The sequence below is a fragment of the Pan troglodytes genome, chromosome 16, assembly GCF_028858775.2.
Source record: "Pan troglodytes isolate AG18354 chromosome 16, NHGRI_mPanTro3-v2.0_pri, whole genome shotgun sequence".
Classification (NCBI taxonomy): domain Eukaryota; kingdom Metazoa; phylum Chordata; class Mammalia; order Primates; family Hominidae; genus Pan; species Pan troglodytes.
In genome coordinates, this window is record NC_072414.2 from 9780332 (window position 1) to 9792637 (window position 12306).

The 12306-nt window shown below is 44.6% G+C and overlaps 1 protein-coding gene across 2 annotated transcripts in view; it reads left to right on the plus strand.

Annotated features, from left to right (window-relative positions):
• ATP10A (ATPase phospholipid transporting 10A (putative)) overlaps window positions 1-12306 on the plus strand; it is a 185270-nt gene that overhangs the window by 117299 nt on the left and 55665 nt on the right. For both annotated transcript variants that reach the window (XM_510255.9, XM_024349066.3), the window contains exon 3: window positions 10904-10989. In XM_510255.9, the coding sequence (XP_510255.4) occupies window positions 10904-10989 (86 nt within the window). The remainder of the gene's footprint in view (window positions 1-10903; window positions 10990-12306) is intronic.

The following is a 12306-nucleotide window of genomic DNA, read 5'->3' on the forward strand; positions in this document are numbered from 1 at the left end:
CTGAAATCTGGAACACTCCAGTGAGCATTTCCTTTGGGTGTCATATGCCAACACTCAAAAAGTTTTAGATCTTGAAGCATTTTGGATTTTGGAGTTTCCGAGTAGGGATACTCAACCTATATGTTTAATATCATTTACAAAAATATTTTTCTTAATTTCTCTGGTGACTTCTTTTCTTTGACTAATTGGTCATTTAGAATTATATTACATAATTTCAAAGCAAATGGGACTTTTAGTAATTTTCTTTTTATGGTGAATTCTGATTTGAGTTAATCCTATATGAATTTAGTTTTTTGAAATTGATTGATACTTGCTTATGGCACAGAATATGGTCAGTACTTGTCAGTGTTGTGTGAGTACTTGAGAAGACTGTGTTCTACAGCTCTTGTGTGCAGTGTTTTATACGTGTCCATTAGGTTAGTTTATTAATAGTGATGCTCAAATATTATATAACTTCCTGGTTTTTTGACTGTTTTATCAAATACTGAGAAAGGAATGTTACCAAGTTTGTGGATTTGTTTTATGTCTCCTTTGTTTCTGTCAATTTTTGTAATGTATAATTTGAGTTTATGCTATTAGGATTATCTAAATTTAGACATTTTTATTTTTCAAATGAGTTGAACTTTTTAATTCAAATTAATGCTTTTTATATAGAGACATGCTTTTTGATTGAATACTATATTATCTAATATTAATACAGGCACACTAGCTTTCTTTTTGTTACTCTTTGCCATTTATATCTTTTTCAGCTTTTCACACTTTTCTAGTATCTGCATGCTTTAGGTCTTTCTTCTCATCAATATAGTCTTGAGTTTTTAGATTCAGTCTGACATAATTTTTGGGTTTTCATTAAAATATTTTTCTTGATCCACTTTTAAAGTTACTACTGGTATATTTGAGTGTGAAGCATCCATTTATTATTTTTATTTGTCCTGCCTGGTGTATTCTTTTTTCTCTCCATTTTTGCCTTCTTTCTGATTCATTGAGTTTATCATGCTTTCTTTGGTTGGTTCGGAAATTATATGCTTCTTACTATAATATTGGTGGTTACATGAGAGATTACAACATGCATCTTTGACTATCAGTATTAAACATGAATTGATTTGTATTCTCTTTCTGAATAATGCAAGGGCCCTTTTTAAGCAAAAAAACATCTTTTTATTCTCTTCCAACTTACATACTCTTGTGTTGTAATTATATCAGTTTATGAATTGCCAAAGACATTATTATTTAATACAGTCAACATGCTTTTATATTTACTTTCTTATTTACCGTTTTTGTTGCTTTTCATTTCTTCCTGCATCTTAGTCCTTTCATCAGGCCAATTTCCTTCTCTCTGTTTCTTTCTTATAGCAGAGATGGGGTCTTGCTCTGTTGCCCAGGCTCATCTCAAACTGCTGGCCTCAAGCAATCCTCCTGCCTTGGCCTCCCGAAGTATTTGGATTACAGGCATGAGCCACTGTGCTTGGCCTCCTTCTCTTTTAACACTACTGTTTAGTATTTTCTTTAGTTTTTGTGTGCCAGTAACAAGTTTTATCAATTTCCCTTTTTTTTTTTTTTTTTGAGACGGATTCTTGCTCTGTTGCCCAGGCTGGAATGCAGTGGTGCAATTTCTGCTTACTGCAACCTCCGCCTCCCAGGTTCAAGCTGCAACCTCTGCCTCCTGGGTTCAAGTGATTCTCCTGCCTCAGCCTCCCAAGTAGCTGGGATTACAGACATGCGACATCACACCCAGCTAATTTTTGTATTTTTAGTAGAGTTGAGATTTCACCATGTTGGCCAGGCTGGTCTTGAACTCATGACGTCGTGATCTGCCTGCCTCGGCCTCCCAAAGTGCTGGGATTACAGGCGTGAGCCACCGCGCCTGGCCCCAATTTCCCTTTAAGAGTTTATTTTCTTTGGTTTTCATCATTTTAGTGTCATGTGCCTAGGTATAATCTCCCTTCACAGACCCTATTTAAAAGTTCTTGCATCTGCGGTTTGTTGCTTTTTAGTCAGATTTACTACATTCTCAGCTATTATGTATTCAATAATTGCTCCTGCATCATTCTCTCTGTCTTTTTCTTCTGGGGCCCTGATTACACACGTTAGACTTCCCTCTATCCTTTATGGTTTCTTCCCTGTCTTCTGTACTTCTCATCCTTTCATCTTCCCATGCTTAATTCAAAACCATTTTTCTCACGTTTCTTGTAGTTTGCTAGTTTTCTCTTTGTGTTTGCCAAATCTGCTAATAAGCCAGGCAGTCAGCTTTTAATTGAAAATTTCATGTGGGCTCTATTTTTTCAAAATCTCTAAGGTCACATTTTATAATTTCTAGCTGTTCTAAAATTTCAGGTGCATCTTTAGCTTTATGATCACAGCAAGCATGATTTTAAACTTCCTGTGGATCTGTTCGTATTCTTGTTTTGTTGGTTCTTCCATGATGCTTTACATCCTGTTATGCCTGGTTATCCCTGAGTCTGTGTCTGACATTGTACCTGGAAATTGATTTTTTACAAATAATTTGAGGCCTTGTATTTCATATATATATACACACACTCACACACATACATGCACACACACATACATGTGCACACACAGACACACATATATAAAGAAGACTTTTGCTGGTTTTGTTTAGTATCTAGGGGTTCTAGCAATTTGGAATTATTATACTCCATTTTTCACATTGAGATTTTTCTGGGCCACTCAATTGACTCTAAGCTGGGTAGCAGCTGCACAAAAGGAGCTCAGCAGTGTTCTGGATGTGTTTGATGCAGTGGCACCGTGTTGTATTAAGTTCCATGTTGAAGCTCTTTTCTGCAGTTCACCTCTGTGATGCAGTTCTTCCTGGTTGCGTTAGAAAGCATAGGTGTTTATCAGGCCCCCCTCTTGGTAGGTTTTATAGTAGACAGAATAGTGGTCCCCCGAAAGATGCCCACATCTTAATCACCTAAACCTGTGGATATGTTATGCTACATAGCAAGCAGAAATGGAGGTTGTAAGTGGAATTAAGGCTGTTAATCAGACCTCACTATCAAAGTGATACAGCATGAGACAGACTCAATCCCCGCACACTGATGACTTTAAAAATGGAAGGAAGCCATAAGTCAGGGAATGTGACTCAAGAAGCTGGAACAAGCAAAGAGATGGATTCTCTCCTAGAGCCTCCAAAAGGAACACAGCCCTGCCAACTCCTTGACCGTAGCTCAGTGAGACCTGTTTCCAACTTTCGACTTCCAGGACTGCGAGATAACAAATGACTGTTGTTTTAAGCAACCACATTTGTGGTCATTTGTTACAGCAGCTACAGGAAACTAATGTGGGCCCCGAGCACCAACATGTGTCTCATGAGCTCCACTCAACCTCTTAACTACATCTTGCAGAAGCTGTAGACCCTCCTCAGGGAAAAGAAACCTCAAAGCCCAGCCTCAACTCTGGATTTTTGTCTTTTTATTTCTTGGCTTGCTTATTCTTCACTTTCTTGTTAAATCCTTCATACCTCCAGGCAGCTGTCTTCAATTTTCTGTCCAGCATCTCTGTTTGCCAGTAACTGGAGGTTTGGTCCAAATTGCCCAGTCGTCTGGTGCTGGATAACTTTTCTTTTGAATCTGATGACTGAGCAAATCTGGTTGTGCTTTAGAATTTCACATTTCTGTTGCCATTTCAGTCTTGGAATCATTCCCCAGATTAGCACCGAGGTTTTTTCTTAGCTGACCTCTTTTTGTATTCTCCATCCCAATTGGCCTCTAAAATAGTAGTATGGTCTTCCTCTCTGTGGCTACCAATGGCCCTGTGGTCCATGGAACTCTGCCTTTAGGGTCCCTTTTATTATAAATAAACTGAGGCTCCAGACCCCTCTTATGCTGTGCAGAGAGAGAGCACCTTTTCTCCAGCAAGGCTGTCTACTCAGTGAGCTCTAAAGCATGACACGTTCACACCCAAAAGCTGTGCCTCTGCTCACACCATCACCCCCACCTGTAGTGATGGAAGAGGCACTAAGTGGCCTGTGGCTGTGGAAGCAGACAGACTGATGTGGACCTGACTGTGCTAATAGCTCAGCAGAGGGGCTGCAGGCGGGTTTCATGCAGGGACACCCTGTTGGATTAAGTACAAATACGTTCAAGAGGGCAATTTTAACGAACAGCCCTTATCTAGGTTTGAATTTGGTGTTCTGTGAAACAACTCTCATTACCTACTGCCTGAATGCACAGCCAGTTCTTAGGGACTCTTAGGTGCATTTGACGGAGGAGAAAGCAAGGCTTTGCTGACAGCCACAGCCCACTGAAACAGCATGGAGTGTTTGGGGCCAGGAGGGAAAGAAAGGGTTTTGATTTTGAGACTTCAAACTCTAACCCCGCACTGTGAGCCTTTGAATTTTGCCACCATCTACCGAGGCTTTTTGACTGTGCGACAGTCAGGAGGCAAGGGGACAAAAGATGAAAGGCAGGAAAGGCAAGGGGAGGCTGGCACCTGCGTTCTCAACTAGAATTTAACAAGGGAAAAGCTGCCTTTCTGCTCAGAAACTAAGGGAGGACCACTTGATCTCTAACACTGGTGCTTGCGGCAAGAAAATCTCCAGTTAGAAAAAGAAGGCAGAACCCAGACACCCCTTGATCAGTTTCTCTGAGGCGTGAGCCTCCCAGAAGCCACCTGTGGACCTGTGTGAAGCTGACTCTGAAAGAGGACTGCGGAGGCCCGGATGCCAGTTCTCATTGTCCCTGTCAGCTTGTCACCGTGGAGACGAGAACCACGTCAGGCAGGGACGCAGCACTCACAGAGTCCGTCACGTGCTGTGTGACGTGCAGTGGAGTGTCCTGCCATGAGCGGCTGGGCCAACCTACTTATCACTTCCATATTTAGGATACCTTAAATAATACAATCACAGCCGCTATTATAGATTACATTGCTGTCTAAATGGGTTTCATGCTCATTTCTATTCAGTATTTGTCACGGGGCATTAACCCCTAGAGTAACATTGAATCTGTGGAACTTGGAGAAATTATCACTTTGAGTTAAGTTTCCTTGTACGTTCAGTGTTTCTTGCCACCAGACGCTTTCACTTGGGTATTTTTTTTCAGTAAATAACTGATTGAGTACCCACTATGTGTCAGGAGACACGTGGTGGACAAAAACAGACTACTTTGCTGTTTCAGTTTAGCAAATTGAAAATGTTCACCTGACAATACAGTCTTGGCAGTGAAAAAGTAAATCACTCATTCATTCAGTATTGGGATCGGGCCATCTGCCCTCCTTTGAATTTCCACAGCACTGACTGTCAAGTGGTAAATACAAATTAGATTGAAATACAAAATAATAATAATAGTAATAACAAAGAAAGTACAAAACAAAAGAGTTGGGGTAATTATTCCATTAATTTGGGTTAAAATGCTTGACTTAATTTAATGAAGGCATTCTTTACCCATGATCAATAAGTAAGGAGCTAAGGAGCCAGATTAGAGGCTGTGAAGAAATCATTTTATATTGCTGCCAGGGGAAAAGAGCCCGCACTTTAAAAAGAGGAACTATGCATTCTGGAACCACAGAGACGCCTCAGCAGGCCCTCTTGGCAGATGGTACGGCAGGCAGGGGCTCTAGGTCCCCAAGAGCCCAGCACGGAGTTCTGGGGTGATCCAGAATCTTGTGGCACCTGAGATCCTTCTGAAATAAGCATTCGTCACCCTCTGACCATGTGTGTGTCAGGCACTGTGATGGTCTCAAGGGCACAGAGTACCTGTGCTCAGGGAACCTGTGGTCTAGTGAAGGAGGAATGGGAGCCAGCTCCACCCACACCCAGGAAGCACGGGGTTTGACGTCTGCATGGGGACTAAGCAAGTTCGGAGCTGTGGCACCTGCCTACCCTACCAGGGGGCCGTCAGGAAGGCTTCTCCAGAAAAGACAACATTCTGAAATGCCAAATGAAGGGCACTTCGCCTGATGCTGTAGGATGGCAAGACAGAGGAAGCCATGCAGAAAGGTTTGGGCTTCCTCAGGGTTCCCTGCGTGGCAGGAATGGGTGCTGGGAGGGATGGCAGCCGAGGAGGTCAGCGCAGTGACCCTGAGCAGAGCTTTGCTGTTGCACGGGATGAGGATTGCATCCTGTAGGGCAGCAGCTGTCTCCAAGGCTTTGTTAAGGTGGAAAACTTCTGTGATCAGATGGGGATCATTCAGTCCAGGGACAAACAGGCCCATAGCAGGTGGCAAGACCAAAGCCAGGTAGACAGTTAGAGGTGTTGTGTTTGTCACTGAGAGCCTTCGAGGACCATGTCCAGGCGTGATGTCAAGGCTGGAGGTGAACCAGGGGGACCTCACCCTCCTTGTGACCTGGGAGTATCATGACGGGAAACGCAAAGGGCGTTTTCAGAATGGGATCCAGATGCAGAAGACAGGGGAGTGTGTGTGTTTTCCACGTCTTCTTGCTGGTGCAGGCGGTGGCACTGCCTGGCTGGCAGGTGCTGGCCCCTGCTCTCTGTGCATTCTCTCACCAGGGTTCTCTCTGCCCACATCATCCAGAGACCCAGACAGGTGGCCTCACTCACAGATTTCCACCTGGAGCGTTAGGCAGGGTCCCTGCTGGCAGCGGACCTGCAGATGACCCAAGTGTGCACCTGTGCTGTGTGCTCACCCAAATGGCTGAAACAATATGAACCTCTTTACTTTAGTTTTTTTATGATAGAAAAAAAATAACAGTATCCTCTTTAATGGGCTGTAAATGCCCTTTCCAACATCACTGCTGTTTCAAGATGGAGGACATCTGTATTTGCTTTTGTTGAGTACTTAGTAGCAATTCACTTAATACAAATGTGAAATACAAGGTTGGTAACAGAATCTCCCCTGTGAATCAAACCATTCATTCAAGTAGCAATCTGGGCACTGCTGAATTAGACACACGCCTCCCCCATGTGGTTGAAGAGGGGACACAGCTGTTCCACCAGGAGGAGGTCCAGGCATCAGGAGGAAACAGAAGCATGCCTCAGGGCTCTGGGCATCCCTGGAGCACCTGCTGCTGCGGTCTCTAGCAGAAACGCAAGTTCAGGAGCAGGGCTGGAGGGCTCTCTGTTGCACCACTGTCCTGCCTCTTTCTTTCCACCTAGTCAGGTCAAATCACTTTGCCCAAAGAAGTTTCAGAAATATTTGTAAGACAACAACAGAAACTGTGAGCACTTTCTTTCTTGCCGGTGAGATATTTATTTGAACATGTTGCTCTGCAGTGGGCGAACCCTTCACGGTGTCCGCTTCCTTTTGTCTGAGATGCTGGGGTGCTGCAGCAGAGATGCAGAAGGTAGTGCTTCAGCTTGAAGCTGGCATGTGTGGGCAGCACTCTTGCAGGTGATGCTGTTTCTGCAATAGTGCGTCTGTCATCCCAAGCACAGGGATTCATTGGAACCATCTCTACATCCTACAGAATTGTGGACTTATAGGGCAACAGAGACCCCGGAGATCCAAGTCCAAATGCCCTCTCTTCACTTGCCAAAAGTCTCATATTTATTAATCAGAAGAACTAGCACTAAGTCCCCGGGCTCCTGATTTTTTACTCTGTTTTTGAGTGGGCTCTGGTAAGCCCACATCCACAGGCATTGCTGAAGATGGAAAGAGGGTATCTACGATCAGATTAAGGTATGTTGAGCTGAAGCATGTTTTCAAAACATTAAAACTTAAATTTTGGAAACTTAGAACTTTAAAAAGCAATTAAGGCCGAGTGCAGTGGCTCACGCCTGTAATCCCAGCACTTTGGGAGGCCAAGGCGGGTGGATCACCTGAGGTCAGGAGTTCAAGACCAGCCTGGCCAACATGGCAAAACCCTGTCTCTACTAAAAATACAAAAATTAGCCGGGCATGGTGGCGGGCGCCTGTAATCCCAGCTACTTGGGAGGTTGAGGCAGGAGAATCGCTTGAACCCAGAAGGTGGAGGTTGCAGTGAGCCAAGATCCCGCCACTGCACTCCAGCCTGGATGACAGGAGCAAAACTCTGTCTCAAAAATAAAAAATAAAAAGCAATTTAAATTTTTGGGGACGTTTCTATAGAATCTGTTACACATTTTCTGGCTTACTTGCACAATCTTTTTCTGTTAATGCCAGATTGTCTCTGTAGGTAACGATGGTTGAGCTGATAGCTCAGAGGCCAAGGAAGCTCCAGTCTGTCACTCCAAGACCACTGTGACCTTGGGCACGATACTTAAAGATCCTAAGTTGAAGGTGGTACAAAAACTGACTTTCTAGCAGGGTTGCCTGATAATCGTAGGGCACTTAGCCCAATGCCTGGCATTTGGCAAGCCTCCCAAAACTCGTAATTATGTTGATGGTGATGACGATCAGAATGGCAGTGCCCTCACGAATTACTGGCGAGGGAGACTTTATGTACTTGTACTGAAAGGTGCCAGATTTCTGGTCTATGTTCAACTTGATGATTATTTCATTTCTTCTCAGTCAATTCTCAGAGTTTGTTTATATCCACTTAAAAATGTTTAAATTGTGTCTCCCATCCAAGTACTGACCCTGCTTAGCTTCCAAGATCAGTCAAGATTGGATGCATTCAGGGTGGCATGGCCGTAAATGAAATTTTTTATCATGGCAAAATATGCATAACGTAGAGTTTACTATTGTAATCATTTGTGAGTGTACAGTTCAGTGGCATTAAGTTCATTCGCATTGTTGTGCAACCATCACCACCATCCATCTCTAGAACTGCCTCCTCTTCCCTAGCTGGATATCTACTTTTTAAGAAGAATGGAGTTAGTGTGCTCAGAGCAGAAGGGTGGATCGGGGGCCTCTACCTTTGTCCATGCTCCAGGGGGCAGGTTGACAAGTCTGACTGATGGATAACTTGGGCATGACCTCAAAGCTGGTTTGGAATGAGTCAGGGGTAGACATGAGTGGACGGAGGGATAAATCAATGTATTTCCTAAATGGGGAGTGTTGCTGTGTTGCCTGTTGTTAGAAATAAGCAATGTAAACAGGATTTTCCTCATCCAGAAGGTGTGCTCTGGATATGAAATGCTTTTTAAATGAGAAACTCAAAGATGGTCTCTGTATTCGTTTACTGGGGCCTCTCTGATGAAACACCACAGACTGGGCTGCTTAAGCAACGGAAGTTTATTTTCTCACAGGTCTGGAAGCGGGACATTCGGGAGTAAGGGGTCAGCAGGATGGTTTCTTTTGAGGCCTCTTTTTTTGGCTTCTCCCTGTGTCCTTGCATGATCTCCCCTCTGTGTGTCTTTGTGTCCTGATTTTCTCTTTGTATAAGGCCGCCAGTCATGTGGGATTAGGGTCCACCCTGATGACCTCAGTTTAATTTAGTTACCTCTTTAAAGACTTCATCTCTAAATAAGGGTACGTTCTGAGCTACGTGGGGTTAGGACTTCAATATATGAGTTCTAGCGGCGGATGAGGGGCTCCAGTTCAGCCCATGCCAGTCTCTAGAGATCCCTCCAGTTCTAAAAATCCTCCAAATCCTCCCCAGTTCCAGAAGGATGCAGAGGAAGCCAGCCGTCCCGTGCCTGGGGCCTCCCCTGCGCACACTCCCCAGGGCATGGGATTGTTGGTAGAACATTACAAACACAGCTCTGAAGTCCCAGAGACAGAATGTCCTACTGTTTCTGAGCCATGTCCATGACATTTTTCTTAGAGAGAAAGAATAATAAACAGAGACAAAATATTTTAAGTCTTACCCTCCTCGTCTGCCAAGAATAATCCTGGTGTTCTCTGGAACTCACTGCCTTCATGGCCATCCTGTACTTTGTATCTGCAAATGTCTGCCCTGGAAAAAGCCATCCACTGGTTTCAAGATAATCCACAGGCTTTAAATAAACACAAGACTCCTTGAAACAGAGCCCCGCTCTGGAAATAGAGTGAGAGGCCATTTCAGTCCAAGGAGAAGAGAGACTGATGGCTAATTAAACTCCAAGAAGAGCCTTTTAAAATAGCATTTCAATTTCAGTTATTGAATCGAGCTACGATTATCTAGCACACGCCCCTTTTAAGGTACGCTTTACACTGGGAAACAGTAGGAACTGAGTTTTGAGTAATTACCTTTATGGCTGTATTCTATGCAGGGAAATGTGTGGTTGCGGCAGAGCCATAGTTAACCTGGGGTGGGGTCAACAGTGTTTATGCCATTTCTATAATTTTTAACCACCTTCACTTTTTGTGTGTGTCATCAAAGATAGTTCGATTTTTTACCATGTTATGACACTTGCTAGATTAAGTAGAATGCCAGGCCTGACCAGAGAGCTGATAAAAAAGAAATCCACTAATTGTGCTCATTTATACTGAAGGCTTATTCCCTCCATTTCTCTCCCTTCTTCCTCCTTTCCCCCCACTCCTAAGCCTTTCTTATGAGCCAGGCTCTGTTTTATCTATCAATGGAAAAATTCTAAAGACATTTTTGTGGTGAGTTGTCAGGGTTTTTTTTTAATTGAGCAGAACACTAAAGAAGTTGTTGGCTCACTCATTGGCTATGTGAATCTTTTTCATCAAAGACCCATGAAGATCATGTAGTGTACGTTGAAAAAATAGAATTTATTATAAGCTCCTGTTTTCCAGGTGGAATTTGCTTCTCTAAGTCTGTAGAAATGGGCAAGTGCCGTGTGTCTTAAAAAAACTCATTCATCCCTTTGCTTCATTGATGGCCTCCTTTGCTTTATCGCCTGTTCTCTCATTTTGCAATAGAGCTGCAGTCATTTCTGCTCACTTACTAGCCAGTAACCAGTACCAGTCCCCCAATTGTCATTCGTTGTAAAATGATTAACTGTTATTTATTATACAGTGGAGAAGGCGGTGCCTTGGATTTCCAGGGAGATTCATAGGCAGAGTTCTTCCCCGGTGAAATGTGCCTGCCGCGGATGCGAGACAGAAAAGCGAGTGCCTTTTAGAACGGCGCAGCCTGAGCCCGGATTTCTCTAATGTCTACGTGCTGTTATTTTAGGTCTCCGAATTCAATCCTTTGACGTTCACCAGCGTGATCGAATGCGAGAAGCCAAACAACGACCTGAGTAGGTTTCGCGGCTGCATGTGAGTATCGTGCGTCTGCCTGCGCGCATCCTTCTGTTTGCTAACTACATAGGCAGGTGTATACACATTCTCAGTTATAAAGTATGCGTTTAATACTCTTTGCCACATGGTGTAGCTGTTTGGGAATGTGGCCCAGCACCTGAGCCTTCTTGGCTGCTTTTGGAAGTAAGAGCCTGTTGTCAGTAGTGGGTAAGAGCCTGTTGTCAGTAGAAGCTTGCCACTACCATCTGTGAGGAGGAGGTACCGCTTTTCCTCCTGCCAGCAGGCCCGGGTAGGTGATGGGTGTGACCAGAGATGTGTAGCTGACCACACATGGCCCCGTTACATGGAAGCAGGAGTAGGCCGGGTGGAGTTTCATGAATGTATGCTTCCACTCAGTCACTGAACAAGTATTTATTGATACCTGTTACATGCTGGGCGCATTCAAGGCACTGGATGTAATGTGGTAAACTGAATAAACCGAAGTTCCTGCCTTTGTGTTTATTTCATTCTAGTTAGGGGGAAAGAAAGACAATTAAAACAAATAAGCATAACCTAGAGTGTATCTAGTAGGCCAGCCCCTTCCTGCTCCAAAACAGAAAGACAGGTGGATCAGGGCACAGGCCTGGCCCTGTGTTGGCACTTGCTGAAGCCACGTGATGGGGAGTAGTAGAAACCACCTTCATGTCTGTTTGAAAATTTCCATAATAATCGGAGTGTGTGCGTGTGGTCAGTGCTGTGGGCAAAAACATGGAAGAGAATAGGCAGTGTCAGAACAGAGTTGCTGAGTGGCCTGCCAGGGCCCTTGGGGATGGTCTTCTGGAAAACAAGGCTGTGACAGGGGCATGACGCACATGACCTTCCTCTGCCCTCAAGCTCTGTTCCAGCTATCATGCCTCAGCCACCTCCCGTGGGCTCAGCCCTCTCGCCTGCAGCACAAGGGGCCACCTCCTGGCACTGTCCTGCTTGGAGGCAGGGATGGACCTTTGACGCCTGCAGCCGCTGAATGGCCCAGGCAGTGGCCTCGCCTGCCCCACCCACTTCCCCCACCCCCCCAGCCCCCCGCTCCCACCACGCAGACATACGGAGGCGTGGGAGCGATCTGCTTCTGGAAGTGGCCCCATTTCTAAGAGCTTTCGGTGTAGGTTGAGTCTTCTGTTTTGCCAGCACCTCCAGCATTACTGCCTGTGCCCAGCACACAGTGGCAGGCGGTAGGGCTGGGGATGACCCAACGGAAGTGAGCTCTGCACAGCAAAAGCTGAAATGTGTCTGCAGCCAAGTGATGGCCCACTGGAATTGCCCTTATTATCTGAGAATCAGACATGGATAGCATTAAAT